The 27,983-nt window shown below is 47.2% G+C and overlaps 8 protein-coding genes across 26 annotated transcripts in view; 3 read left to right on the plus strand and 5 right to left on the minus strand.

Annotated features, from left to right (window-relative positions):
- The window catches only part of LOC117891784 (RNA-binding protein 8A), a 187,586-nt gene extending 162,170 nt beyond the window's left edge, over positions 1-25,416 (minus strand). The window contains exons 1-2 of one of the 2 annotated variants that reach the window (XM_034797455.1): positions 25,254-25,416; positions 24,715-25,152 (exon numbers count right to left, since the gene is read on the minus strand). In XM_034797455.1, the coding sequence (XP_034653346.1) occupies positions 24,716-25,152; positions 25,254-25,314 (498 nt within the window). In that variant the 5' untranslated portion in view covers positions 25,315-25,416 and the 3' untranslated portion in view covers position 24,715. Of the gene's footprint in view, positions 1-24,598; positions 25,153-25,253 lie in introns of those variants that run through there. The other variant, XM_034797454.1, reaches the window with a different exon arrangement.
- LOC117891775 (phospholipase ABHD3) lies at positions 19-3,039 on the minus strand. 3 transcript variants are annotated; one of them, XM_034797439.1, is made up of 4 exons: positions 2,854-3,039; positions 2,129-2,491; positions 1,667-1,844; positions 19-1,614 (listed from the first exon to the last, which is right to left on the minus strand). In XM_034797439.1, the coding sequence occupies exons 2-4, from the start codon at positions 2,323-2,325 to the stop codon at positions 403-405; spliced, it is 1,587 nt and encodes a 528-aa protein (XP_034653330.1). In that variant the 5' UTR covers positions 2,326-2,491; positions 2,854-3,039; the 3' UTR covers positions 19-402. The 3 variants fall into 3 exon arrangements, with proteins under 3 accessions (XP_034653330.1, XP_034653331.1, XP_034653332.1); XM_034797440.1 differs by lacking the exon at positions 2,129-2,491 and having other exon boundaries at positions 2,854-3,031; XM_034797441.1 differs by lacking the exons at positions 2,129-2,491; positions 2,854-3,039 and adding an exon at positions 2,492-2,618.
- Positions 3,167-12,245, plus strand: LOC117891769 (DENN domain-containing protein 1A). Of its 8 annotated transcripts, none has more exons than XM_034797418.1 (10): positions 3,167-3,602; positions 3,803-3,997; positions 6,252-6,522; positions 6,583-6,636; positions 6,718-6,978; positions 7,040-7,495; positions 9,011-9,043; positions 9,141-9,686; positions 10,034-10,549; positions 11,335-12,245. In XM_034797418.1, the coding sequence occupies exons 1-10, from the start codon at positions 3,586-3,588 to the stop codon at positions 11,845-11,847; spliced, it is 2,862 nt and encodes a 953-aa protein (XP_034653309.1). In that variant the 5' UTR covers positions 3,167-3,585; the 3' UTR covers positions 11,848-12,245. The 8 variants fall into 8 exon arrangements, 7 of the variants coding, with proteins under 7 accessions (XP_034653309.1, XP_034653311.1, XP_034653313.1 ...); XM_034797420.1 differs by having other exon boundaries at positions 11,338-12,245; XR_004648656.1 differs by lacking the exons at positions 10,034-10,549; positions 11,335-12,245 and adding an exon at positions 7,771-7,938 and having other exon boundaries at positions 9,141-9,230.
- On the minus strand, positions 12,073-15,176 carry LOC117891781 (glutathione S-transferase 1). Of its 3 annotated transcripts, none has more exons than XM_034797452.1 (4): positions 15,173-15,176; positions 12,992-13,087; positions 12,871-12,919; positions 12,073-12,808 (listed from the first exon to the last, which is right to left on the minus strand). In XM_034797452.1, exons 2-4 carry the CDS (start codon positions 13,084-13,086, stop codon positions 12,278-12,280), a joined length of 675 nt encoding a protein of 224 aa, XP_034653343.1. In that variant the 5' UTR covers position 13,087; positions 15,173-15,176; the 3' UTR covers positions 12,073-12,277. The 3 variants fall into 3 exon arrangements, with proteins under 3 accessions (XP_034653343.1, XP_034653341.1, XP_034653340.1); XM_034797450.1 differs by lacking the exon at positions 15,173-15,176 and adding an exon at positions 14,483-14,487; XM_034797449.1 differs by lacking the exon at positions 15,173-15,176 and having other exon boundaries at positions 12,992-13,136.
- LOC117891772 (E3 SUMO-protein ligase PIAS1) lies at positions 13,303-19,942 on the minus strand. 7 transcript variants are annotated; one of them, XM_034797431.1, is made up of 9 exons: positions 19,644-19,942; positions 18,208-18,894; positions 17,894-18,134; positions 17,602-17,836; positions 17,358-17,524; positions 17,196-17,284; positions 16,979-17,129; positions 14,805-15,067; positions 13,688-14,764 (listed from the first exon to the last, which is right to left on the minus strand). In XM_034797431.1, exons 1-8 carry the CDS (start codon positions 19,767-19,769, stop codon positions 14,805-14,807), a joined length of 1,959 nt encoding a protein of 652 aa, XP_034653322.1. In that variant the 5' UTR covers positions 19,770-19,942; the 3' UTR covers positions 13,688-14,764. The 7 variants fall into 7 exon arrangements, with proteins under 7 accessions (XP_034653326.1, XP_034653322.1, XP_034653321.1 ...); XM_034797430.1 differs by having other exon boundaries at positions 13,688-14,762; positions 14,801-15,067; XM_034797433.1 differs by lacking the exons at positions 13,688-14,764; positions 14,805-15,067 and adding exons at positions 15,339-15,553; positions 15,694-15,757 and having other exon boundaries at positions 19,644-19,941.
- Positions 20,054-21,860, minus strand: LOC117891776 (phosphorylated adapter RNA export protein). Its single transcript, XM_034797442.1, has 5 exons — positions 21,740-21,860; positions 20,926-21,679; positions 20,768-20,859; positions 20,441-20,717; positions 20,054-20,376 (listed from the first exon to the last, which is right to left on the minus strand). The coding sequence occupies exons 1-5, from the start codon at positions 21,782-21,784 to the stop codon at positions 20,168-20,170; spliced, it is 1,377 nt and encodes a 458-aa protein (XP_034653333.1). The 5' UTR covers positions 21,785-21,860; the 3' UTR covers positions 20,054-20,167.
- On the plus strand, positions 22,212-24,585 carry LOC117891771 (protein SDA1 homolog). Its single transcript, XM_034797427.1, has 2 exons — positions 22,212-22,764; positions 22,841-24,585. Exons 1-2 carry the CDS (start codon positions 22,288-22,290, stop codon positions 24,503-24,505), a joined length of 2,142 nt encoding a protein of 713 aa, XP_034653318.1. The 5' UTR covers positions 22,212-22,287; the 3' UTR covers positions 24,506-24,585.
- Positions 25,417-25,537: 121 nt separating the features above from the next.
- LOC117891773 (phosphoglucomutase-2) lies at positions 25,538-27,949 on the plus strand. Its single transcript, XM_034797436.1, has 3 exons — positions 25,538-25,948; positions 26,009-26,110; positions 26,178-27,949. The coding sequence occupies exons 1-3, from the start codon at positions 25,788-25,790 to the stop codon at positions 27,784-27,786; spliced, it is 1,872 nt and encodes a 623-aa protein (XP_034653327.1). The 5' UTR covers positions 25,538-25,787; the 3' UTR covers positions 27,787-27,949.
- The last annotated feature ends 34 nt before the right edge of the window (positions 27,950-27,983 follow it).

Genomic DNA, 27,983 nt, shown 5'->3' on the forward strand with positions numbered 1-27,983 from the left:
CATTGTGTCATATATATTTTGAATCTACCTCTAAGAATCGTAAAGCTTTTTGTCTCTATTCCAATCTGATATGTACCTAATGTCACGAATACTATTAATAATTTAAGCATCTCTACATATGCATAACAATTGTCGAACGTTGTCCCTGTTCTGTTTTGTTCCCCTAACTGACCTTTGACTTACTGAGTATAACAACACTTTGGATTAGGATTTTGATCAATTGTTTGTTCCATACAACTATTCATCTATCACATGTGTTCGGAAAGTCTTCGGAATCGCAAACGGAATTCATGTATGCGCAGGTAATTTTGTTTATTTTTGTTTAGTTTATCGTAAAGAAACGAAACGCCTCTAGTTAGGCAATAGTTGAGCAAGATTATTGCGAGCATCATCAAGCAGCTTCTACATGAGCTTAACCTTGTGGTCTAGATGCTCCACCACTTCCACCTTCTTGTTCAAGAGCAGCGGGGACGCAGCCAGGGCCAGGGTCTGTTTGGCCAGAAAGCGCTCGTGCATTTTGTCGGAGGTGTGCTGAAACTCGCCATCCACGTCAAAGAGGGCCTTGGTAAAGTACTCCGTGAACAGTCGACCCATGTATTGATCCCTTGTGGACGGCCACCAGCCCTCTAGGAAACCGATGTGGCCTCCGCGCGCCGTGATAACAATTGCCACATGGGTGCACTGATTGGCCGCCTTGACGGGGATGGCGTCCAACGGTTGGAACGGATCATCGGCAGCACTCAGACAGAGGAGCGGCACTGAGATGTGATCCAGCTTGTTGTGCAGCGTGGCATCCGTGTAGTAGTCGTTGACATGGGCATAGCCAAACTGCTTGGCGGTGAACAGCTCGTCGAACTCCTTGATGGTTGTGCAGCGCAGGATGCGCTGTATGTCAATGTCCGAGTCCTGGTAGATGTCCCTGTAAATTTCCAAGTGGTTGGCCAACGTGCGGCACAGGCTGCCAGCAAGATGGCGACCCAGCAGGCTGTTGATCACTGGCTTCTCAATGCTGGCGCTGCCCTTGTGGACATCCCACGGCACAGAGATGATCTTGGCCGCCGACAGGATGCTACGGGCCTCCTCGCTCTTGCGTGCCAAATAGTTGCCCAATATCAGGCCCCCCATGGAGATGCCTGTGGCACCCAGTTTGCAATGAGACGGCAGGACCTTCCTCACATGCTGGACCACCTCGCAGAGGTCCTCACAATTAGCTGCACAGTAGAGCCGTGGCGTCTTCAGCTCAATGCCACCGAGGCCGCGATTGTTGAAGACCACCACGCGCATGCCGGACTGCTGGGCGGCGAGGACCAGACACTTGATGTATTCCGCCTGCGACTCGCCGGTCAGTCCGGGCAGTATGAGAATGCAAGGAGCGTTCTCGTTGCAGCCCTCGTCCATCCAGTCTAAGGCCACCTCTCCGCCATCCTTTAGGCTGAGTATCTCGCGGCGGTAATTGATTCGCGGCAGACTCTTGGAGCGCAGCAGGCTCGCAAGAACGGTCTGGGCACGGCTCTCAACGCACCAGAAAGTAGGCCAGTACTTGTTCTCCAGGGTGGGCACCTTCCGAATCAGGTATTGCTTGAACGGCCCGTCCGAACAAGCGATTATCGGTCGCTGTAATTATATTGAATTAGTCAGCCACGGGAAATGACGACATCGCACTCACCTTGACCACCTGGATTAGGTAATAGACTACATAGGCAATAATGGCCAGGCCGAGCACATGAAGACGCGGCAGGTTTGAGAGGTACGCGTACATGGAGTAGAACATCGCGACTGGCTCTGAGTGAAACGTTCTTACTGCTAATTTGGAACTTTGTGCACGAGAACGGGACGAGCGGCAACTGGAAGGGTGGAATCAAATCAGGAATGAAATCATTTATAACAATTGTTGTATGAATAGCATGAATGAAATTGTCCACAGTCACTGGTTGTTATGGCTAAGTACGAAAGTACTTGGACAAGGAGGTGGCATATCTAATCGTGGCTGTGTTTAATGTATGCATATGGATTTTGATTGAGCGAGTCATTATCAAGAGCGGGCATGGGGCATAGAACATGGCACTTGGCACATGCCTTGAATGGGACACACAAGTTTGTTAACAGCTCTCTTATCTGTCTCACTCACAGCAGTTCTCGGTGGGGTTGTAGTTGATGATGATGATGTTGGTGCTGGTGGCTGCTGTTTCTCCTGCTGGCACTGCCGGACGCCAGGCGTACAGCCTGGACGGCACAGCCGCGACTTGTGCATAGCAAGTCGGAGAGATTGTAGTAGACGGCCGCCACCTTGAGGTGGTGGGGTCCGCGGGCAAGAGCACACAACATGGCTGGCAATCAAGCCGTATCTAAACTAATGCTTATCACTACTAAAATTCGATACTGTGAAAAGAGTTTACGCTACAAGTGATATGGCTATTGCTATTGCTACAATTTAGTGTCCGGTCACTGCCAATTTTACTGCTTTGCATAACGGTCCAAAAAGTGCGCTTACCTTGAAAAATGAAAAATATAAATTTTTAAATACAATTTAGACAATAATTTTGAATGATTTTTATATTATTGAGGTGAAACACGAGGGAGACGAAAGCCTGTTTGAGTTAGCTGCAGTGGGTGTACTGATACTAATGACTGACCCCCGTTCGAGGTGGCTTCGAACGGCATCATCACGTGCACCAACCAAAATCAATAGACAAACCAGACGCGGCCATGGGTGCGAGTGGGCAACCATTGGGTACTCATCGACATACATATGTATTTAGTGGGTGTTATAGGTGCTGGCAATTACCGTGCCAAGAATGACGAAACCAACCAACCGAATACATGCGGATGTATACTATAACATTCTTTGCTTACTTTTTTGCTGTACTTTTTGTCGCTGGGCACAGAACAATTCTATATAGCAAGCAACTGCTGGGCAGACACGCACTTATGTAACCTTACAAATATGATGCATTTTATTGCGCACAAACAGCTAAACAATATTAACAAAAACCCATTTGTTTGTTTTTGTAAATAAATGATAATGTGCACACACAAACTAACAAAAACACGCCAACGCCAATAACTCAAATCGAAGCACCAACAGCTGATCTGCTGCACATCGAATACGCCCGCGATACCATCGATAGCTGCACAGCTGTTGCGATATTTCGATGCCAGCATATTCGATAACAGGGCCCCGTCCATGTCATTTCGGGTGCGTTTCGCGTTTTTTTTGTAGCCTTCCGAAATTGCTTGCATAAAAATAAGGGTTTCAAGTGAATTAATAATATATTGTGGCTCATCGTATGTGTGTGGCAGCATTTTATTGTGAAGTGATCCCCTCCCTCCGTGCAAGTAGTTCAGCAGGGCAGTGAGTGAACGTGTAAAACAAGAAAACAACGAAAATGATTCAATGACGTCGCGAAACGAATCCGAATCGACAAAGAGAAAGAGCAAGAAAAGTGGACTGTATCTGCTTCCCACCCGTATGCTGGGCTGGCTGACAGCATAATCAGTATTAAAATTGTGTAAAAACACCAACAAACTTAAAATCAATACCATTGAGAGAGGAAAACATGTGCTAAACACCAACTACGCTTCAAAATGGGATCGCGTATCAAGTGAGTATATTCCCATTCAACCTGCGGTTTGCCTGCTTGCAGTGGGCGTTTCGCTTGGCTGCCGCCTGCCTGGCCAGTCAATGATAGAACCGAGCCGACTTTTCGCCCCCTGCTACTACTCTCACGAGTCGTGCATAATAATAATATTTATAAATGACAACCCCAACTTCATAATTGCTGTGCTCTGTTGTCATCGACAGGAACGATGTAAAGAAACTCTTTGAGTTTTGGTGCGAAATCAAGCCCACACCCGGCCTGGAGCGCGGGACAAGCCCACGGAACGGCGCCGCCGCAACTCCGGCTGGCGTGATCGTGGAGAGCTTCCCAGAAGGATTCCGCGATAAAGAGGTGCTAACCGGCATACCATCGTTTGCGTTTCCCTGCGATCTCGAAAGGTGCGTATTTCACTGCTCCCTCCCTCCCTCACTCTATATGTGAGTATATCCCTCTTTGCTCTTTGCGTGTTTCCGGTCACTTGGCATTAGTCAGAGACGTCCATTTATAAACAATATGCAACACACTGGCGCTGCTGCTGGTGCTCGCTGCCTTTGCGCAAGTCTCACCGTCGACTTTGGTTGGCATCGCGATCATCCCATAGACAACGGCCACAAAAACAGAAACAGGCAGCTGCCTGTGAATGTTCCATTGATGATTCATATGCCCCGCTAAACAACCCGACCCGACCAACCACTACCATTCCACTCTACTCCACTCCGTCCATGAAGCGTACGTACAAATGTATGTATAACCTGTTGTGCTGTTGTGTTTTTGGCATTTGTTTACACGGCCTGCTCGCATAATGTACGATCATTATTCAATGCTCTTTTTTGTTGAGCACCATTCGTCATTTTATTTCCTGGATTGTCGTCTGCAACTGTATCAATCTGCTAGCTACGCTACGTCAGCCGCGTTCCTCAACCTCCTCACTTAGTCATGCCCGAAATCGTGGCAACCTTTCTACATTCGCAACCCTTTTTATTCTTTATCTCTGCAGCTGGTAGTGCTCAGTACCAGTACCAGGAGTGGAGTACCCTTCTAATCACTAAAAAACTCTGGAAAGCCAACAATTGAAAGCAATTATATTTTCTGTTCTTTGCTACAAATTAATTAGACCAGCAAATATTGCCTGAAACCGCTTTGACCTACAGCTTATCAATTTTTGTTGATTTTCTCCAACAAAAGCAGTCTCAAGCACACGCAGAGCAGTAGCAGTCGTAGCGATAACGAAAGTCAAGTCCAAGTCAACGTACCGTCCATCCGTCCGCACATCCAATTTCCTTGTCCCAACACCCGCATGAGTTGCGCTTTGTTTGTTGTTTGTCGTTGGCCGGTCTGCCTTTGCATATTGAATTAAATAATGACACGATCGGATCCGAAACACTTAAATCTAACAACTCTTTATGTAACGCTCCGCAAAGCGCAGAAAACACTCGACTCGAGACATATGCAAAGTTAGTGGACAATGGGAAACGTGCTCTCTGGTAATGAGACTTTGCTCCATCATTGTGGCTTAGACTTGCGAAATTGCGATTTATTTTGAATGCTTAAATATGAAAGAGAGACACAATCTATGCAGAAAGGGTAGCTTTGGTGCTCTAGATACTCTTTATTCAACATCTTTCCTTCCCTTTAACTTGCACCCACCCACACTTATATCCCGCTCCTATATCGAACAGAATAACGGACAATAACGGACACAAGGCAAATAAGCAAAGAGAATATTTCCATACGCCGAGAACCATTTCGAATGCAAGCGACCAAAATACACTTAGATAATAAGTAACAGTGTTTTACGCTTTAAACTGTTCCTCGATTTCTAATTAATTGATAAGAAACATTCTTGAGAAAGTTATCTCAGTTGTTGAATCACTAAGAAAGTTGTTGATCAATGATAGAAAACGATCACAATAACTGTAATAATTGCAGTTAAAGAAAAAATAGTATAGAAAGGGTATTGTAAGAGCCGCTTCAATTAAATGCTTAAATCACTGGAAAGCTTAACGGACGGAGTGAATGAAATTCAAATGATTTGTATGTTTTAATAATTAATTTTGAATTCACATCAGACGTTTTGCGCGGCTTTTCGCGTTGTATGTGTGTACAGACGAGTAGTTGTTGTTGGCGTGGTCAGTGCGCTGCAAAATCGCTTTTATGTGGGTTAAGAGTCGAAATAAAAGAAGACGAAAGCAGACTTAACGCGCCAACGGTTAGCGTTAGTCATTGAAGTGAGTCTCCAAGAGGGTTTTGGGGGTCTGTTCTTCGCATGTAATACTTTGTACATCTGTTCACAATTTAACAGCCATGGCAAGCCATTGGGCAACGCTTGACGAGGCCATGCGATGGACGATGAGGCGTTCCCAAGCGGATGCAAGCAGGGAAAACGATTCATGAATGACCTTCCAGGGGAATTGGCGAACTTTGGACCACTTTTGATCTAATACAAGTGATGCAAAACTGTCCGAATTAATACATGTAGATCTGTTGCATTAACAACGAGCATCTATGAAGCAAGAGTCTCTATACAAAAATAGCTCTGTAGCCTACTATAACTGATGACCGAGATTTGCAAATGTTTCTCTAGATTAAACCCAATTGTGCTTCATTCTTCATTTACTTATATGTGCATATCATCTTTTATCATCCACACAGCGAATCGGTGCAATCGTATTCCTTTGTCCACACCACCGGCGACTCAAAATGGCGTTTTGGCTTCTGTCGACACGATCCCAAGGCGAATACAGCGATGGTTCTGATCACCTACTTGCCGTGGCACGACACCTTCCTGAAATTGTTGCCCGTGCTAGCGGAGTTGAGGCGAACCGATGCGACTGGCTTTAAGACGTTCCTGTCGGAGGCCTACAATCGTGGAGTGCCCGACTCGGGCGGCAGCTTGACGGTGTTCTACAACAGTGGACGGAGTGTAAGTCCAAAGTTATCCGATTAGATGTTGTAATTAAATTTCTATTTAATTTTTGAACAGCACTTTATATTCGAGCGTCCGCTGCAGTTCCAATTGCCAAGCATGCCGGAAAACGTGAGTCTCAAGCATTATCGAGTTAAATATTTAATTAATTAATCTGTTATTCGATTATTGGTTATTGGTTATCCGTGACAGCACAATCTCAGTCTGTACTACAACTTTGTGGATCCCAAGGAGATGATTGCTGTGTTTGCGGCCATGCTGGCCGAGCGGCGGATCATATTCACCTCGCGACACCTGGATCGCCTCTCCTCGTGCATACAGGCGGCCAATGCATTCCTATTCCCCATGGTCTGGCAGCACATATTCATTCCGGTGCTGCCGTGGGAGTTCAAAGACTACCTGGGTGCCCCGATGCCATATTTAATTGGTGTGCCAAAGCCAGTGCTCGAAGCCGTACGTAGATGGACTGCCCATAGTGCTGATTATGATGATTGTGTGTGTTCTCTTTCATTAGGTATCCGAGGATGAGCTCGGTGAAGTTGTGATCTTAAACTGTGATACAAATACATTTGAGAGTCCCTTTGACGATGTGCACGACATGCCCGCGGAGATTGTGTCGCAGCTGAAGAAGCATCTAAACCACACGCAGGACCACATCGGGGATCGCATCTCGAAGATATTTCTGAATGCGCTGGTGCAGCTGATTGGCGGCTATCGGGACGCCGTTGAGTACCACGAGACCAGCAAGACGTTCAACCACGACAAATTCATTGAATCTCGGCCGGCTCACTTGCGGCCTTTTCTTGCCAAAATGATGGAGTTACAGATCTTTGCCCAGTTCATCGATGATCGCCTGAAGATGCTCAACAGCGGCCTTGGCTTCTCCGACGAGTTTGAGCTGGAGACCGTGCGCTATGCGGAGAAGATGCGCAAGCGTGGCCGCAACTTTCTCAAGAATGTCAAGGACAAGGTGAGCCGCGGAGGAGAGCCAGGCATACGATAGCCGCTAGCCGCTAAGCCCATCACCATTCCCTGCAGCCCATCCCATCCCACAGCACATCCCCACCACCAAAAAATCATCCCCATCAAGTCGGGTTTGTCGGTTTTGGAGAAGGAATGAACAGAACAAAGCTCTGCCGCTAACAGACCCTGCCTGCTACCGCCCTACGCTTAAGTTTCCCATTACCCACCCACTATTTCCCACCATATGATATTCTTACATTTGATTTGATCTCTATTTCGCAGTATTATTTGGGAAAGCGAAGTGTGTCGCGAGTGTTTGCCAAGAACTTGTATAGAGTGCCAAATGCCATGACAATACAAAGTCCATCAATAGCAAATACCAATATCCAAACGAGTAGAATGTAACTCTCTCCCCCCCAAACCAACACCTCTACCTCTCTCTCAACAAATGTTAGTTCAATATAAATTATACGCCTAAGCGATTTATCGTCCTAACAACAAGCGTATTCGATCGCAAACGCAACTGCAACTGCACTTTCTACTTAACTCCACTTAATTTCTGTTTGGCAAAAACTAAAACCAAATCTACAGTTATCTACAGTTTCTTCCGTTGATGAAATAGTTGAATGTTTTAGTTAGTTTGTGTTTTGTCTGTCACTGGCTTAAACATGATCCGTCAGTCTTCATTTAGTCTGCAGTACATTTAAAAAAACTTCTAGAACAGCGGTGGGCACGTCCATGCTGTCACATGAATGCTCGGTACGCACAAGTGAAAAGAGAATTGCCTCTGCATGATGCTCGTTTCGAGATTCGTTGATAAATGTTCTTTCTTTTTGTTGTTGGACTGCTTCCTAATTTCATGCCCACCGCTGCTTAACAATATTCTTGGTTATGGTTTTTGTTGAAATAAACGCAGGCTTCTTTCGTACTAATACAAAAACACTCTCTGTAAGGACTAACGAACCATCTATTCTAATTGTACGCTACATCTATTTTTATGGGTAGCTACACCCTTAATATTGCCATCTATCCTAACTTATTCTTACTCTATTTTGCCTCGGAATTCCCCTCACTCTGTAGTCTCCCAAAAACTGTGTACTAACTCATACATATGCCCATCATTAACATTCTTTTTAAGCTGAAAATCCATTCAGAACTGAGGGACACAGGTGACTTTTACCTGTCCCCCTAGCTCTGATCTTGATCTCATTCATCACTCGACAAGCCTCATTGCTCTCGTAGCTTCTATCAGCAGTGCCATCGTAAACATTAAACTGAGTGCTAGTTTAGGCGTAGCTTTAGGCTTAATAGCCCAGCATTGGGACATCATTATCTATCATTCACATTGTATATCGCCCGTATCCGTGTCTCCGTCTCGTCTCTCTTTCATATGCCGCTTGGATATCTCTCATGCCACGCACGTAATCCGCACCCGCTGTGTAATACTGTGCTACTGTGCTTCTTCTGTACTACTTGCTCTCGTTTCGTTTCTGTTGCTTCGGTTGCGACTCCGCTCTGCCAGACTAATCCCGCTGTTAAGTCTGCCGTCAAATCGGTGAGTGGTTACAGTCCCTATGTCTCTATGTGTGGCCTTCTGCAAATGGTTACAGTCCCCTTGCTAACCTGTGTGTGTTTTGTCATCCATTCGACAGGTGAAGGACGGCTCGCGGGGCATGAAGACCGCCTACAAGGGCTTCAAGACCAAGCTGCGAGAGAACGGCAACCAGTTGGGCGGAACCAACTTCCACTTTGGCCTGGGCTCGCCCACCCACTCGGACCGACCGGACGGCGGAAGTGGTGGATACGTGCGCAGTGGCAGAGGTCTTGGAGCAGCCCACCACTCGGCACCCAGTTCGCCAGTCACCAGCAAGCGGCTAGACAATGGAATCGGAGGCACTCACGGAGCGGGTGCCATCACAGGCACCGGCAGCAGTCACACAAACGGCTCGCTGGCCAGAGAGCCCCGGGAGTACGGGGCACGACGCGGGCCCGTTCCACTGGCGATGTCTAGCTCGAGTAGCCACATACAGCCGAACGGTCATGCGTACGGGGCGCACGCTGCTGCTCATTATGGTCATCATCTGGCTGCGTCTCCTGCTGTCAGCTCGGCGAGCTCGCTCTGCTCATCGTCAGAGATGAACCTGTCGCAGGAGCTGCAGAACCATCCGCTCTTCAAGACGCCGGCCGTGGATCGCAGTGTAAGTAGCCTGGTGCGGGCGTACGAGAGTCGGCTGCAGCTGCAGCAGCTCCAATAGCTGCCTGACGTGCCAATTCTTGAGTTGCCGCTTGCCCTGCCCCCAGCTAACTCGACTCCATGCGTGTCGTCCGTCACTCATCTCGATGTACTGTGAAATTTATGTTATTCTCACGCTCTTCTTGTTTTTGTTTCCGTGTTTGTGTCGTGTCTGTGTCCAACTGTCTGTCGCTGTCGCTTCATGTCTCTCACAAACATACAAACACTCAAACCACAACCATACACATGCCACATGCACATGCCACAACACCACATCAACGACATAAACATCATCGCCATTGACCCGCGCAGCTTAAGCCAAGCTCAGAGCACCACACCACACGCACTCAGCGAGGAGGAGCGCCGCCGGCTCGACCACCGCCTCCCCAGTCTATGCAGCCCACGCAGCCAGCCTCCGCCTTTTACTACAATCATCCGTATGCCACGCATCAGCACGTGGAGACGAAGCCGCCGCGCCACACCTCCACGCCGACCAAACCACGTCAGCCACTGCCCACCACGGACTCCAGCTTTGATAGTCCACCGGATGTGCAGTCACCGCCCATTCCACCGCGAAGGCAATGCGGCTCCAATGCTGTGGCCGCCACAGCAGCTGCCGTCAGTGCGGAGATCAGCAAGCTGGAGCGTAACTGCTGGCAGGATGAGCCAGCAGCCACCAACAATTCCGTACGCAACTCCAACGCATCTTCGACAACATCGACATCGTCTTCCTGCTCCTCCGGCGCCTCCTTTGTGACGGCCGCCTCAACGTTCTCGCATCTGAATGTCTCCGATCCGCCCATTCCGACACCAAGGGCCAAGAGAGAGGTACACCAGCTGCGGCGTTAATTAACTAAGAACAGAAGCCCATCCTGGTTGTGGCCCCCCCTTACCATCTCACACTAACACACACATGACGTGCCCCCTCCATCCATGTAGAGACTGACTCCTCCTCGGCCTCCTCCACCTGCTCACACGCCTCATTTGGCCAACGTAGCTAACTCACTTTCAGTTTCAAATCCGTTCATCTGATGCACGCGAGCAAGTAGTTTTCCTTTTGATCATTTAACGAATTAATCTTCTCATAAAGAGTGTAGTAGTAGACCCCCACATAAAGTAGAAATTTGTGTAATTCCTTGATCACCATTAACAGTCAAAATTGTATGGAAACCATTTAAATTCGAGATCTTTCGTGAGTTTACTTCCAGAAGATATATATTTTCAGTGCTTCCATTCAGTGGGAAGGGAAATATCTCATTGTATTTTGTATATTGTATATTTATCCATTCTCTATCTCTCTTCTGTACTGTTTTTGGTGCATTTTGTGGGATATACACTCGTGTCCTGTTTCTTTTCTGTTCTGTATCCTTATTCCTTCTCAATGCGAATCTAATCCCATCATTCATACTCGATGCTTTCAAATTGTTTTTAATTAATTTACTCGTAGCTGCTTGTAACTGGTAGAAAGTAGTCCCCAATTGCCATTTTTGCATATTGTATATCATCCACTTGAGAGCACAGTTGAAATCGAAGCATAGAAAACATCCGCACACCCTCTGCTCTAACAGTATTCTAACCAATCCCAACCTATGTCTGTGCCTACCTTCCCGCAGCAGTCCCAGCAGCAGCATCACCACCACCACCATCAGCCGCTGGAGGACAGCATGAACGATCTGATATCGCTGGACGATAGCAACAACACCAGCTTCGACCTGGAGGACTTTGACCCGCTCAACCAGAATGCACGGCCAATGCCACCGCTGGGCAAAGTCTTCAACAAGAAATCCTGTACACTTCCAGCGGGCGTCAACAGCAGTGTGGTAACCGCAGCGTCGTCGGGCAACAGTGTCAGCAACCCACTCTATCCGTATTTCGCGCCCAAGCACATGGCTACAGTCGCTGCTGTGACCGGAGGTCGAGCCCCTCCGTTGCCGCCGCAAATTCAACGCAACACCATTGCCGCCAGGCCGGACGATGACTTCGAGCTGCTGCGCAAATACGGCCTGGATCAGTTCACGTTAAATGCCAACGCAGCGGAGAAGCAGCACCAGCAGCAGAAGCCGGCCATTATCACGGCAGGAAGTGCAGCTGGCAAGGGTATGAACAACTGGACGACGTTCGATTAGAGGGCAACCGCATCCTGCTAGAGATATATACCAAAATAAGTGTGATTCAAGTTCATTCAAATGTGTTGTAAATAGCTAGGAGATAGGAGATAAACGGAAGTCAGGATGGGATCACGAAGATCGAAGATCAATGACCGATGACTGCAAATTAACATTTAGAAGTCGAGTTCTTCTCAGTGGCCCGTTCTTTCGTTCAGATCAGATCAAAGTAATTAAGAGTCTTGCTTGTGTAAATAATTGTATTTAGTAGGTTGCATGAAAAGGAAGCTATATAAAAACCACGAATTGTAAATTTGACTTCCAAAAATCAAAAGACAGACAGAAAATATTGTAGAAAGGATTTAAACCAATTAGCCTAACAAAATATATCAATAAATTCGAGTTCAATATACAACAAACACGCTAACTGAATGTGTTCCTCGTGGAGGGTCTACTTCAACTTGTTTGCGGCCATGCAGCTCCTAATCCGTGCATTCAGCGCCTCGGCTCCCTTGAGATTGATCTCCTCGTTGTCGGGTATCAATGGGTGCATGCGCTCGAGCCAGGCAGCAATATGTGGATAACGATCTGGATCCGGCGGTATAAGCAACTCCAATGTCACGAGTGTGGTATGAATCGAAACATCGGCCACGCTCAGCTCGTTGCCTGCGACAAAGTTCCCCTTCAACAGAAAGTGCTCGAGGTCTGCGTACGCATTGTGGCAGAGAGTAAGGGACCTCTGGTTGAGGTCACCCTCGCCGCCATAGATGTTGCGTGCCACAATGTCCTTGATTACCTGGAATAGCACCCCGTTTTCGTAGTGCAAGCGGTGGTCAATATGCGCCCGTCTCTTTAGATCCTTCGGATACAGCTGATCGTCCTTGGCATATTTGGCCACCATGAAGCATATGATGGCATGGCTGTCCACATAAACTTCGCCGTCGGTGTCCACGAATACCGGAACCTGATGCTGGGGATTGAGCTGCGGGAAGAGTTTGCAAATCTCTTAAAAAGTGAAAGCTAATACTAGTCTGTGTGGTATACCTTTAAAAACTCCTCACCGCAATGCTCTTTCTTGGTGAAGTCGACAAGCCTGTTTGCAAAGAGAATTTACTTTTGTAGAAATCGATGAGATGAATGGCAGGCAGTTGCGGGGGCGACTTACTTGAGCTCCAGGTCCAAGCCAATTAGCTTTGCAGTAATCATGCAAGCCCGTGCTGGAGGACTGAACAGAGCGTAGTACAGAATTGGCTTAGACATGCTAAAACTGCTTTGAGATTTTCTTAACAAAATACAACTAACACCAACAGGTAAAAGTACAGACCTGTGGGGCTGCCAGCCTGCGCGAATTTAGGGGAGGTGGCATCTCTGCAAAAAAAAACAGCTGTTCGAACGCAAACAAACAAACGGATACTGAAATCAAATTTATTCCTTACGTCTAGCTATTTATATGGGGAGTGTTTTAAGCTTAATCAATACTCTTATGAACTTGTACTTTATTGAATTTCAGACCCAATGTATACATACATATACATATATAATAGGGACAAGTCTAAATTCTTTGGGGGTTCTTAACAGTGAATATCAGAATCTTACGAACGGGCGTGCGGCGGCGGCGCTGTGCTAACGTTAGGGCGAATCTAAAAGATCAATAACAGAATCCTCTTTGCTCTTGACCGCAGCAACCAATCCGCTTTTATCCTCTGCAAGTAAAGAAAAAGTTTCGGATGTGCTCAATAAAAACAAGATTCCAAATGATAAGTTACATAAAAACTACAAACAAAATGTTGCTCCGCTTAAATTAGGAATTCTAAATGGACCGCCCCCTCGTGCAAATAAAACAACATGACCTTGTTTGGAATTTTTTTTTAATAATATAGTTGAAGTACACATCTTATTGTACATTGATTTCATGTTTGTTCATTCAGTTAATTAAGATCGAAACTTAGGGGTTTGGCATCCAATCAAAATCAAAGCAGTTTTTATACTAAATTGGGGTTCATTATAACTTAAGGCTTAAAAAAAGAGTTAAAACTTTAATAGGGTTAAGTTAGTGATTTGTGATATTTATTGTAAAATTTGAATTCCTACTTAGTCCGAACTATGTATTTTTTTGTTAGTTGATGCTTCTCTGTGGTAAACAGAACTTATTCGCTCTGATGTGCTAAACATAATATAACCAAACGCACTTGGGGAGCGAGCACTCGGCAGCAACACTCTATTCCACATCATATGATAGTGATAACTAAAATAACTTAATTAGCTTAATTGTCTCCTCTCGATTAGTGCATAGGAATACGTCCAAATTGCATTGGTAGGACTTAAATATTAACATTTGATTTATGTTTACTAATGTTAGTGGTGCGTAGGGCTATTACATTCCGCGATCGGCCATTCAAAAGTGAAAAAATAAATAAATTACGATTGTTACCTATTTTAATTTCTAAGGGGGGAGATGCAGTGTTTTTTTTTTTTTCGTTTAAAATCCGTTTTTGGGTAAAGTGGAGAACCCCGCGAGATGATTAAAAATAGGTGCAGACAAGAAAATCACAACGGGCACAGAAACAACGAAAAAGGGGACATGGACACAGTTTGGTTTACAGTTTTGCACACATAACGTGGTGGCGGGCAGGTCAGCAATAGTCTCTACTGCAACTTCAACTAGTTTGGTCTGCATCCTGCAACACATACATAAAACAATTTAAAACATCAAGTTCTGCCACGCGATGAATGGATGCCACCGAATTGATGGAATTTATGCAAACAGCTCCTCGAAAGGTGGCCAGCCTCTGAGGTTAAAATAAATATGATGGCGCCAAATGAGACACGAGTGTGCGAGGGGAGGGAAGACCAAGCCAAATTAAAAGAGAAAACTAACTGTAAATGCATATAATAATCGAAAATGATAGTTCGAATGAGTGTGTGTGTGTGTGTGTTTGTATGGGGGTGTGACAAAATGCATGTGTTTGTGTGTGTTTCTATGGACCACCATTTTGACTTTGCCCGGACGACGCTGACGCTGTGGCAGCAGCAGCAGCCGCAACTGCAGCCAGATCCAACAGTTGAAAGTGCTTTTGATCCGCTACCGCAGCAGCCAGGGATTCCAGTAGAGTGGTATGCACTGCTGATGCTGGCTGCTCGTTCTGTTGATGCTGCAATTGCAGCTGCAGTTGCTGTTCTAGTTCTAACACTTGCTGCGACTCAGACGATTGATGTGCCATTATTTGCTGGTCTGGGGATTCTACGCATCGGCGGCAGCACATAGTCAAACGATACACAAAATGGGAGAGCAGCGGAGAAAGAAGAGAGAGAGAGAGAGAAGAAAAGACAAGAAATGCACAGTTACTTCAATTAGTACATACAATTACATAATCATCATATCAACACAACAATTGACAAAACCAAACAAAACCAAACAAAACCAAAAACGCATTGACACGTGGGGCAAGGGAGTGGGAGTGTGGCGCATGGGTGCACGCCGTACATACAAAAAAAACCCTCAACTGGCGAACTCTACTAAGATAAATAACATTTTATTTGATGCGGGTACATTTGATAAACTCGATTCGACAAGTGACAATAAAATACAGAGTAAAAGAACAGACTATTTTGTTTACAAAATTAATAAAATATATGGATTCTTGCTCATCATCAACCCACGTTTGGATGCCTCAAACCGGAACCACCACCGGAACCGTCCTTGCCGACTTTTCTCTGATGGGTTTTACTGCAAGAGAATGAGTGCACAGAAAGAGATTCATTTCGGCGGACTCGACCTGATTACGTTTATGCGACGCACTTTCGGATATCGATAAAATCACATCACAGTAAAGCGTTCGCATAAACGAAAGCTGGACCTGAACCTACCGTGAGCGCACCCAGTTCTGTAAATTGACACGCTTATAAAGAGACGAATGCGCATTTCCAGCAACTACAATATAATCAAATAAAATAATAACAAGATAGAGACAAGAATATGAAGACACCAAAAATTTAGACATTAGCAGCTATACTCTTCTTCTAGTTCTTGACCGTCGCCCAAGGGTATCTAGCGAACTCTAAGTGTAAGCTGCTCCACTCCGCGATGCTTGACAGATGGTGGCGGTCTGTGGTCTGTGTTGGTACCAGCTCTACTGCCAATAGCATGCATATTTTGCACACTCTTCATTATGACTGACTGCCAGCCCTGGGACAGTAGGATTCCTAAGGCAAAGGCCAAAGCCAGAAGGAAGCGCGCCTGGTAGAAGGCTTTGGAACGCAGCCAGAAGGCGAAATGTGGGGTATTGTACACTAGGTATTCATTGTTGGCCATCAGGAGTGCGTGGGTGGTATACTCGCACACGATATTCAGCACAATGAGCATTGGAACCCAGATCTGCACCAACATCAGCTCCACCAAGCCCACGATGATCATCAGCTCCAATATCAGTAGGAACAAATGTTGCGAACGAGTCGATGCCATCAAGTTGCTCCAGCCAGGGCGCCATTGAGTCAGCAAAGCCAGCAAGGTCACGGCCACCAACAAGGAGGCTGCGTTCGGCATGAGCACTGTGGCTTTATTATTGAGTGCCGAAATAAGGCTCAAATTGCTCAAGTGCATAATCGCCCCGACGCCAACAATGCAAAAGTCTTCCAATTTAAGTATCTCCATGTCTTAGAATTTTCAAAGCTTTACAATTTACAGGGCGCGTTTTTTTTTAGGAAATTTTTCTATACTTTCTCACACAAACTGAAGCGGAACAAACAAGTGAGAATTTAGCTCGTTTAAAATGGGGAAAACTGACAGGCTACTCTACTAAGGGTTCCCTAAAAGAAAGCTAACTTAAAAGAGAAGAGTCTCCCGTCAGTTGGATGAATGCTAAAACCAATATACTTGCAAGGAACAGGACGAAACTGGCAGCTTGCGACTCTAACGCTACGATTAAAATGTCTTAAATGTAATATGTGGGGATGAGTTGTGTGTGTGACTGAGTCTGCAGTGTGGGTGTGTAAGTGAGTTGGGGGAGGTGTGGATGGAACCTTATATATAGATATAAATGTATATATATAGTCTACAAACAGCACTTTATAAATATATATATAAAGAATTCTTGGCTATACAATTATTATTGGTTTACTTATTGCGCTTATTGCAAAAATGGATCCAACATACCAGATTGTTGGGCCTGCTGGGCTGGCGTGTAGGCACGTTGGCCGCCACCACCATTGCCATTGGAAGTGGAACTAGCGGCGGCTTGCTTTGCAGGTGGACGACGCTTGGCCAGAGGCATATCGTCGTCGGAATCGCTTAACGTCAGATCGACCTGTCAGATCAGATTTCAGAATTACAAAAGAGATTTGACAAGATTTAAGTTGCAGACAAAACTTACAGTTTCACTGTTTGACGTTGACGTTGGCTGGTCATCTGGTGCCGGGGACAAATCACTCTTCACTGGCTTGGTCTCGTCCGCGATTAGCTCTAAAAGGAGAGAGATTTATGGACAGCAATCAGGTCAGTTCGGCTCAGATAATAAGTAACTTAATGTTCTCACCTATGTCGTCCGATATGACCTCAACCTTTTGAACGGGTTTGGAGGGTGTATCCAAGATTTGAGCTTCGCTGCGCAGCCCCGGGGTACTCCATGAGCCATCTTGATGCAGCTGTATTTCGGTGTCGTCACTCTTTAGCAGTGTCGAGTCCAGGACCTCCTGGAAATATCTGTTGGGAGTACACAAATTTCACGTTTGATCAGTAACTTTCATGTCGCTTGATCACAGAGATTTCTGTTCACATACCCATCGATAACCAGGTTGTCATATATGGCCGGCTTGTCGCACACCGGGCAATTCCAGGTGGGCTTGCGCTCATTCATTTGCAGGTAGAGATTGGCGTCGAAGCACTGCAAGTGCGAACACGTTGAAGCTCGGCACGGCAGCAGCATCTTCATCTTTCCCAGCGGGCAGTTGAGCGATACCTTCAGCATTGTAGTGGCTATTTCACAGTCGGCATCCTCTGTTAACTTTTCCTTGACTACAAAAAAAGATTGTGTTTAATTTTTAGATGGATTCTACCAAGAGGTATACTTACTCAGGCCTCGTGTATAATCTGCCGGCTTCACGCCCTTACTCTTCATCCGCACCAGCAGCTGTGCGGATGTCAGCTTCTTCACCAGATACACTGCCAGGCAGTAGCTGCGCGTGTAGTCGGGACACCACTGAACCATAATGGTGTTGGTAACGGTTGGGGACAGCTTCACGTTGGAGGTAACGTTGACGGGCCGTGGCGGTCGTTTTGGCTCCACATTTGGTCGATTTGTTGGAATGACATTCTGGTGGTGGGAAAGGTATTAGAATTGTGCACTGTGAGAGCTTGGGGGAGGAGTTGAAACGATTCACACTTACAGGTAGCTGACACAATTTGTTGTTCACTTTGACATTCACATTGGGGGGGAAGCAGTCCTCTTGGTCGCATGAAGTCTCCACCAGGCAGAAGCGAAGCTGCACTTGAATGGCGTGCTCCACCTTTGAACTGTTGCGAATGTCGCGATTCGATGCGATTTCGGTGGCCTGCTGGGGCGTTAATGTGAAGTAGAAAGGCACCTCTTGGACGCGTTGTGTGCTGCGAGGCACGAGCGTCGACGGCTTAATCAGTGTGCCGAGCACATCGTAGAAGGCAAGCTTTTTCAGTCTCACATCCGGGTGTATGGGTAGCTGGTTGCTGTGCGTATGCAGAAAGGGCATAACATTGGTTGGCATCTGCGAGGCCATCTGTGCGGACATCTGCGCACCCGGCACCTGGCCTGATCCGCCGCCCACCAGACCTACAGAATTCGGCTGCACCGAAGGTGGCATCTGCAGGTGCGAGTACATTCTCGCGCTATCTATGTATTGCAGCGTGGCGCTTTGTTCTTGCACGGATTGAGCGTAAACTTCTTGTATTTTTGGGGCCAAGAGCTCCAAATTGGTGCGCAGAAATGACAAAATGCGGCTTTGCAGATCGGATTTTCGTCCAGCGAAGGAAATGTTAAGGAACGACAAAACTTTTTGCAGCTCTACGACACGGAGCATCTGCACCATTTGCTCACATTCCTGTAAAGAAAATGGGAAAATCCAATGTTGATCAAATCGCGGTTGCAAAAAAGCGGGACTCTACACCAAGCGCACTCACACTCGCACAATCGTTCACACACATATGTATGTATATGGCATATATGTATGAGCATTTATGAGCTTAGACGCGAGCGTGTGCTATGTGTGTGCTGAAAGGGCGTCCGGCATGGTCTCTTCTCGTATATTTAATTAGCTTCTTGGTCTTGGTCTTCACTTTCCGCGAATCCTCAGGTAGATTTCAACTTCCTTTTTGTCAGCCGGACAGACACAGGTCTGCGTTGACAGCCACTATGTACATGGGAAAAATTGTGGCATGTCCCGCAAAACACATTACCTTGCTGGGCAAAAATGGCGTTCATAGAAAGCGCTGCATTTCACTGAACCGATGAGCTCCTCTGATTAGTTGCCCCCCGACAGAACCGTGCATGCAAACTACAGTTGACAAGATATTTGTTATTTCCTGTAACTTGTTAATACAAACGCCCGCACGGAATTCTTTTTGTCACAGCAATTTTGTTTTGTCCGCACGGTCTGAAATAATATGGCGGATGGCAGTGTTGACAAACTTCGAACGGGCTTCGTTTGTACTGCTTTGATTGCCTTTTCGTACACGAGGTGGCGCCACAATATTATTTGCTTGTGGTCACCCTGCTTGCTTATCAATCATCCAATATTTATTGAAAATTGTTTTGGGAATCTGCTGAATTAAACTTTCGGGGAAAACTTACCTTGTATTTGCCCACATCAAAGGGGTTTATTGTTGTTGGCGCAGTCGACGTTGATTGGTGTCCGGCCGCTGGGGATGTTGCGGCATTTTCCGCCTGCGTGCGAGTCTGCGAGCGGGTCTTTCGCATTACTATTATTTGTATTCCTTTGATCGATTACACTGTCAACACACAAGTTGCTAGCTCAAGAGCATTAGTCTAGGACACGCACAACACATAAATGTAAACAGTATTTCCTTAATTAATATAAAAAAAAACGCTACAACAAAATATTTTAAGCGGCGTCCGTCGTGAGTTCGACTAGAGTTGCCAACCAATCGATTTTTCGATATCCTAACGCAACAAGCCAGCAACAGGGATACCCTAACGCGTTTTAGCAATACCATAACGGGTTCGTTTTTGTTTATATTTAATTCCGGCGTCTGGGGCATTTATTTAAATGTACAAATGAGGGTCTAACTATTTAAATTTAGTACAAAAAGGGACCCACGTTGGGGTCCGACTTCACGGAAACGCTATGCGTTAGCCTAGAAGAAGTCCATTTCTCCACAGTTTACATCCAAAAAATCGTCATCATAGCTAACCAGCTCCTTAAGGGCCGCCGATGACGCCAAAGCGGCCGCCTTCGATGTAGATGGTAGTTCAGCATTGTCCACTAGATTTATGTTAATCTCGTGTGTCTTATATTCTGGGCTCTCCTGCTCGTGCCCCACTGGCGAAGGCGGAGGGTTCGATACTGTTTGGAAAAATATTCAGCATTAGTGCAAAAGATCTTCAAAGTGTATCCATACGTTGCTTACAGCTGCCAGGCTGACTCTGGGCGCTCAGCTCGTCAGCTTGCATATAATGCTCTTTGCGCTGGCACAGCGAAGGCAATTCGGTGCTTTGTTTGCTTAAACACTTCTTCAGCTCCTCTACTTTTCGGTCACGCATCAGCGTCTCGATCTGCTTGCGAGACTTGTTCATATTCTGGCGATCTTCATCGAAGATGGACTTTTGTTGCTCTGGCGTAATATTGTCGTGGTGCTTTAGCAAAAACAGAAATACACCGCCTGGTGTACGTCTTCGCCTGCCATTCTGCAAATTAAATCATCAGTAAAAAGTCTTTCTTCTTGGCAGCTACTTACTTTGATCATCATTCCGCCATCCGCTTCGATCCGCTGTGTTTCTTTGTACAGCTCCAGGGGCAAGTCCATTCCCAGAACTTCCACCACGCGGACTAGCAATTTGAATAATTGGATTATCATCAGTATTGTTTGTATTTTAAAGTTCCTAAACTACTCACTTAGCAACTCGTCTTTTTCTTCGTACAGTTTACTGGCCATCTCTGTTGCCACATCGGATGGATCGCGTCCAGCTATATCGTTTAGGTCGAGAATATGTCGAGGCTCGCACGAATTGTCAGATGAGCCACTGGTTGACGATGCGCCGCGCCGCGCACGATGTCCGAGGCGACCCTTGACCGGTCCCCGCTGAGGATATTCTTCCGTGGGGCGACTCGAGGGCCGGCCCCTCTTGTGGGCGGGATGTGACGACGCCTCATCCTCCGATGAATTGGACAACCGTCGCTTCAGCCGGTTTTCGCCGTTAAGCCGGTACCTCAGCGAGAAGTCATAGTTCTCAACGTTACGGTCCCGGCTACTGCGAGTAACGTCACATCCACGCATATTCTCACTGAGCGCATCTTCCTGAAGGGCGGCTGTCCACACATTGTACTTCTTGAAGCGCGTGCGATTGGGCAGCATCTCTGTGTCTGTGGGTGGAACTCTCCGCATGACCGTGCGCTTGATTCGTTTCTTTCGCTTCTTGTGGCCGCTGTCGGGATCTTTGCGAAGCTTCTTTATGCATCCCTCCTCTGAGGACTCGCCCGACGAGGAGTCGCTGTTGGTCTGGGACTCATCATCATCATCTAGAGCGGTTTGAGTTGGGTGGCAAGTAGTGTGAGGGCTTGCAACATTCTCGGCACCTGTACCCGGCGCGGGAGTGGCTGCAGGTCGTTGCAGCGGTGTATAAATTCCGTCGTCGTCGCTTTCTGATAGCTGCAGAGGGATTTGGGTTAGCAACCACAATGTCCTTGGTCACTAAAGAGTTTTACTTACCTCGCCATCCTCTAAATCAACGTCATTCAGCTGCAGTTCCATCATTTTGCAATAAGAAGCAGTGTGACCGCAGATTTATCGATACCGCACGACCCTCAAAAAAATATCGAAATATACCTTGTCATTTTCACAAGATACCGTAAGTAAGTGTACGGTGACTCTAAAATAATTGTTCCCGATTTTGATGTTCTATTTAATATTACTTGCTAGTTAGGATTCTCAGCGCTTAAACTATAATTTGATGTAATTCATCAATCAATTTTCCACAAAATGGGCAAGTTCATCACATTTATTTATTGGATTGTTTACAAAATAAGGAACAAACTAAAAAGGTCATCCAAAAAAATTGTCAAATTGATTATAAATGTAAACATGAAATTATCAATGTACAAATGATTTGATCGGTACCGATAGTCGATTAAGTATATTTTGGTGTATTTTTGGGGGTCGTGCGGTATATTGCGCTATTCTCTTTGATCGATAAATCCAACACGTGCATCTTTTAATTTTACTTTGATTTTGGAAAATTGCAATTTCTACGGCTCACCATGGTGCGGCCCAACAACAATCAACTGCCGGAAAATCTTCCGCAGTTGCAGAACCTGATCAAGCGTGATCCGGAGTCGTACAGCGATGAGTTTCACATTCAGTACCAGCACTTTCTGAGTCTGCTGGAAGTGTTCGCTCTGAACCCGAGCGAGGAAAACAAATCTTTGGATGACACTGTCATGTTCGTGGCCCAGGTGGCACAGTGCTATCCGGCTGCCTGTGAGCTGTTTCCAAAGCACCTGGCCGATTTGCTCAGGAACTACGCCACCGTGCTAGATCCGGCCATGAGGAATTGTTTTGTGAAGGCGCTGATTCTACTGCGCAACAAGAACCTGGTGCCAGCACTGGACATATTGGAGCTGTTTTTCCAGCTCCTGCGTTGCCCGGACAAGAACCTTAGGACCTTTCTGCAGTCGCACATTGTGACCGACATCAAGAATATGAATGCCAAGCACAAGGACATGAAGCTCAATTCGGTAACAAATCATTCGACAAGCACTTGTTGCTGACTACAAGCCACTGTTCTTATGTCTCAATCTAATAAAATTGCAGAGCTTGCAAAACTTCATGTACTCCATGCTGAAGGACGCCAATCCGAAAGCCGCCAAGATGTCTGTGGACATAATGATCGAGCTGTACAAGAAGAACATCTGGAATGATCCCAAATCGGTGAATGTCATTGCCACAGTGGGTTGCTTCTCCAAGGTAACCAAGGTGCTGGTCACATCGCTGAAGTTCTTCCTTGGTCACGACGAGGAGGACGAAGAACCGGACACGGAGAGTGAAAACGAGGTGGATCTGAAGGGAGCTCTGTTGGCCAATCGGGTTAGCAAGAAGACCAAGAAGGGCCAGAAGCAACTGCAAAAGATCAAAAAGCAGGCAGTCAAGGCACAGAAGAAGAAAAAGAATGCGCCAGCCTTTAATTTCTCTGGCATTCACTTGGTGCACAACCCCCAGGGCATGGCCGAGGGACTGTTCAAGCAGCTGCAAGCCACCAACGAGCGATTCGAAGTCAAGTTGATGCACCTTGATGTAATATCCCGTCTGATAGGCATTCACGAGCTCTTCCTGTTTGGCTTTTATCCGTATATAACTCGCTTTCTGCAGCCCCATCAGCGCCAGGTGACCCGCGTGCTCCAGTTCGCCGCTCAGGCGTCCCACGAGCTGGTTCCCGGCGACATCATCGAGCCCATCCTGAAGACCATCGCCAACAATTTCATTACAGAGCGCAACTCCAGCGATGTCATGGCCATCGGCTTGAATGCCACGCGAGAGATTTGCATGCGCTGCCCCCTGGCTATGGGCGAGGACCTGCTGCAGGATCTGGCCATGTACAAAACGTACAAGGAGAAGTCTGTGATGATGGCGGCTCGTTCGCTAATCACACTCTACCGCGAACAGTTGCCGGCTCTGCTGCATAAAAAGGATCGCGGACGGCAGACAGAGGCCCAGGCGGAGCGGAAGGTGCGCGCCTATGGAGAGCGCGAAGTCCATGACACAGTACTCGGCGCTGAGGCGCTCCTCAAGGACTCCAAGACCATTGACATTGAGAGCGATGAAGATACCGACTCCAATGATGGCCAGTGGGTGAACGTGGCCCACAGCGATGGGGAAGGAGGCGGAGCAGAAGAAGACGACGACGAAGATGAGGAAGAGGATGATGAGAATGAAGAGGATGACGATGACGAGGACAACAGCGATGAAGGAGAGGAGGAGGGTGACTCCAACGCGGAGGAGGATGCAGCAAGCGACGAAGAGGCAGCTAAACAGAAAAAGGAGAAGAAAGATGTGCAAATTCTGAACCAAAAGGAGGCTGCCCAAGAACTGGCACTGACACGCATCTTTACGGACGAAGATTTCAAGCGAATCAATGCTGCTAATCTGAAAAAGACCGTCACAAATTCGCGCAAACGTCCGCTAGAGCAGGATCGGGCCGAATTCGTGAAGCTGAACAGCATCGAGATGATCTTCAAGAAGCGCAAGCACGACAAGGAGTCGCGCTTGGAAACTGTGCAGGCTGGCCGGCAGGATCGCGAACGTTTCGGCTGGAAGGATGGACGTGTCAACGAGCACTGCTCCAAGACGAATAGCGAGAAGCGCAAGACCAAGAACTTTGGCATGATGCGCCACAAGGCGCGCTCCAAGGTGAAGAAGAGTTTCCGGGACAAGCAGATATCCCTGCGGAAGCATCTTCTGCACCAGAAGAAAATGAAATAGTCGCGAAATGTACAAGTTTGTAGATGGTTTTTACCCCCAATAGAATTGTATATTAAAATTATAGGACATACCTTTAGTAATTCGGCTTCTATGTAAAGTGTCAACTTTGTTTATTTCATTGGAGTGTGGACTCTATACTGTTGCCTATGCATTAAACTAATTGAAAAAGTATTCGTTTGGATGAAATGGCCTGGCCTGGCCTATCGCCGCCTATCTGCGACGTTTCTCGGACTTTTTCACACGCTTGGGTCCCTTCACAAAGCACCAGTCCACTTGGATGGTCTGTCCCATGATTTCGGCGCCATTGAGAGCTTCTTTTGCGGCAAGCGCCTGCTTGTGCGTTTCGTACTCAACCAGAGCGTAGCCTTTGGAGAAGCCCGTGCGACGATCCAGATTCAAATGTATATTCTTGATCTCACCGTAGTCGCAGAACTTCTCCTGGATCTCATCCTCCTGGGCCTCCTCGTGTATGGAGGTCACAAACAGTATCCAGCCCTCGACCGAACGCTGTGGTCCGGGCTCCAGCTCGTCGTCGTCCTCGTTGCGCACTCGCTCATAGCTGTGTATAGCCTCGCGGGTGTTGCTGTCGCTCCCGAATCCGCGTCCTTTGCGGTGTTTGGCCTTTTCTTTCAAGCGCACTATGCCCTCTGTGTGTGGAGCAGGGTATTGGTAGTTTAGTTGCAGCGTGGGAGAGAGAAAATGAAAGCCATGAGACCGGCGAGCCACAAAAAACCGGCAGCATACTCACGATCACCGTCTTCGTCGACCTCAAACTCCTCGGCGTTGTCAATGTCCAGTACATCAGCCATTTTTAGTCAATAATACAAATCAAACAACAGAAACAAATCTTTTTATTTTTTGTTCAGCGTCGGCCTGGATTGTCACGAATTTGTCAGGGATGAAAAGTAGGGCTGCTAAACAATCGATGGAACTATCGATAGTATCGCTGGTTCTGCAGCCCTGGCTCTGCCTCATATATAAACACACGGGTACTCGTACGATTTGATTTGTTTTGTGATTAAGCTGAATTTGTTGGCTCCAAGCGACCTCCCGCAGAGCGTTATCAATTAAAAGTGCCCGGCCCATCGAAGCAGCTAGTTGCTAATGCGAGTGTGTGCTTAATCAGCCGTTCCGTGTGTCCGTAGTCGTTTTCGTGTTGTGAAATTACTGTCAATAGTTCCATTGCTCGGCCTGCCCCCCCTTTTTCCATAGCATTCTTCCAAATTAAAGTCATCCACTCATAGAAATTCAGGCGACTCTCGGCAGAGCCGTCGTTTTCAGCATGTGTCAGCCAACGTCGCAGATGATATGCCAGCTCAAGAATATGACTCTGTCTGGCGATCCGGAGCTGGATGGCCAGATCCGCAAATGGATACGCTGGGACCGGTGCCCCAGCACCTCCGCCCAGATTATGGACGCCGTAAAGGCCCAAGACTGGGAAACGTAAGAATGTTCCCCCGTAAAATAATAGTTTTCAACAATAATTTATGCATTAACGACCAGGCTGAGGAAGAGACTGTGCAACCGCATAACCTTCGGCACGGCTGGATTGCGGGCCTGCATGCGCGCCGGCTTCGATTCGATGAATGAGTTGGTGGTTGTTCAGTGAGTCCTAAGCAAACATAAACCTTGTAACCGGCTCGATATTCATGAAAAATCTCAATTGTTGCAGAACCGCCCAAGGCTTGTGCGAGTACATCAAGGCGCAGTATCCGAAATCCGAGGATTGGAAGGAGCGCGGCATTGTCTTTGGCTACGATGGACGCTACAACAGCCACCGCTTTGCCGAGCTCTCGGCCATTGTCTTTCTGAACAACAACTTTCGGGTTTATCTTTTCAAGCGCTTGGTGGCCACGCCCTTTGTTCCTTATACGATTCTTAGACTTGGGTGTCTGGCCGGCGTAATGGTGACCGCCTCGCACAACCCCAAGGAGGACAATGGGTATAAGGTGTATTGGACCAACGGAGCTCAGATTATTCCGCCGCACGATGCGGGTATACAAGAGTCGATTATGCAAAATCTGGAGCCTAGGTCCGAATCCTGGGATGAGACGGCACTGTGTTGCTCTGATTTCTTGGATGATCCCTACGACGCCGTTGTTCCATTCTATTACGATGCCCTAAAGCGGAACTTCTCCTGTAAGCTATTGGAGATGAATGCCAAGTGCCCGTTATCCTTCACGTACTCAGCCATGCACGGCGTGGGACATCCCTATGTGAAGCAGGCATTCGAGAAGGTGCGCCTCAAGCCTTTCGTTTCAGTGGTCGAGCAGGCCGAGGCAGATCCAGAGTTCCCAACCACTCCCATGCCCAATCCGGAGGAGGGCAAGACATCCTTGCAGCTGTCCATAAAGACAGCAAAGCAGAAAAAAACCGAAATCATCCTAGCCAACGATCCGGATGCCGATCGCCTCGCCGTTGCCGAGATTGCAGAAGACGGCAACTACAAGCTCTTCAACGGCAACGAGTTGGGCGCCTTGCTGGGCTGGTGGTGCCTGGAGAACTACAGGGCACGCAACCCCGATGCGGATATATCCAAATGCGCCATGATCTCCAGCACGGTCAGTTCGAAGTTTCTTGGGAGCATGGCCAAGCAGGAGGGCTTTGAATTCTACGAGACTCTGACGGGATTCAAGTGGATGGGCAACAAGGCCATCGATCTGCAGCAGGCTGGCAAGACCGTGTTATTTGCTTTCGAGGAGGCAATTGGCTTTATGGTGGGCACCGCCGTTTTGGATAAGGATGGAGTAAGCGCCGCAGCCCATACGGCAACCATGGCCTGCTACCTCCGCTGCACCCAGTGCATGACTCTGCAGGAGAAGCTGCGCGAAATCTACGAGACATACGGCTACCACAACAGCATCTGCTCGTATGTCATCTGCCGCTGTCCGCCGGTTATAGAGCGCATTTTCCAGCGCCTGCGCAACTTTGACAACGGCCAGCCCAACACCTATCCCAAAAGCATCCTAAATGGCACGTACGAGATCGAGCACGTCCGTGACCTTACCACTGGCTATGACAGCAGCACCAGCGACAAAAAGGCCACCCTTCCGACCAGCTCCAGCTCCCAGATGATCACGTTTACCTTCAAGAACGGCGTGGTGGTCACTCTGCGCACCAGTGGCACGGAGCCCAAGGTGAAGTACTATGCCGAGATAGTCGGCAAGCCCGAGGAAAAGAACTGGCTAAAATTGACAAACACTCTCAATACCATGGTCGAGGCCATAGTCGAGGAGTTCTATCAGCCAGCAAAGAACAACCTGGAGCGCAAGAAGGACTAGAAGGAAAAAATTTAACCTCCCCCAGACATCGAAAATCGTGATAAAACGAAACGACGACCTGGCAAGAATTAACCAACAACCCACAATTGATAAATGCACAAGCCAAAAAAGCAACTGCGCCAAAAGCTGTTGTCTATTAGCCATTAAATAATAATATACCATATGTAGTTTATGTACTTATATTTATACTAGGGCAA

The sequence above is a fragment of the Drosophila subobscura genome, chromosome E (genome assembly GCF_008121235.1).
Source record: "Drosophila subobscura isolate 14011-0131.10 chromosome E, UCBerk_Dsub_1.0, whole genome shotgun sequence".
NCBI lineage: Eukaryota > Metazoa > Arthropoda > Insecta > Diptera > Drosophilidae > Drosophila > Drosophila subobscura.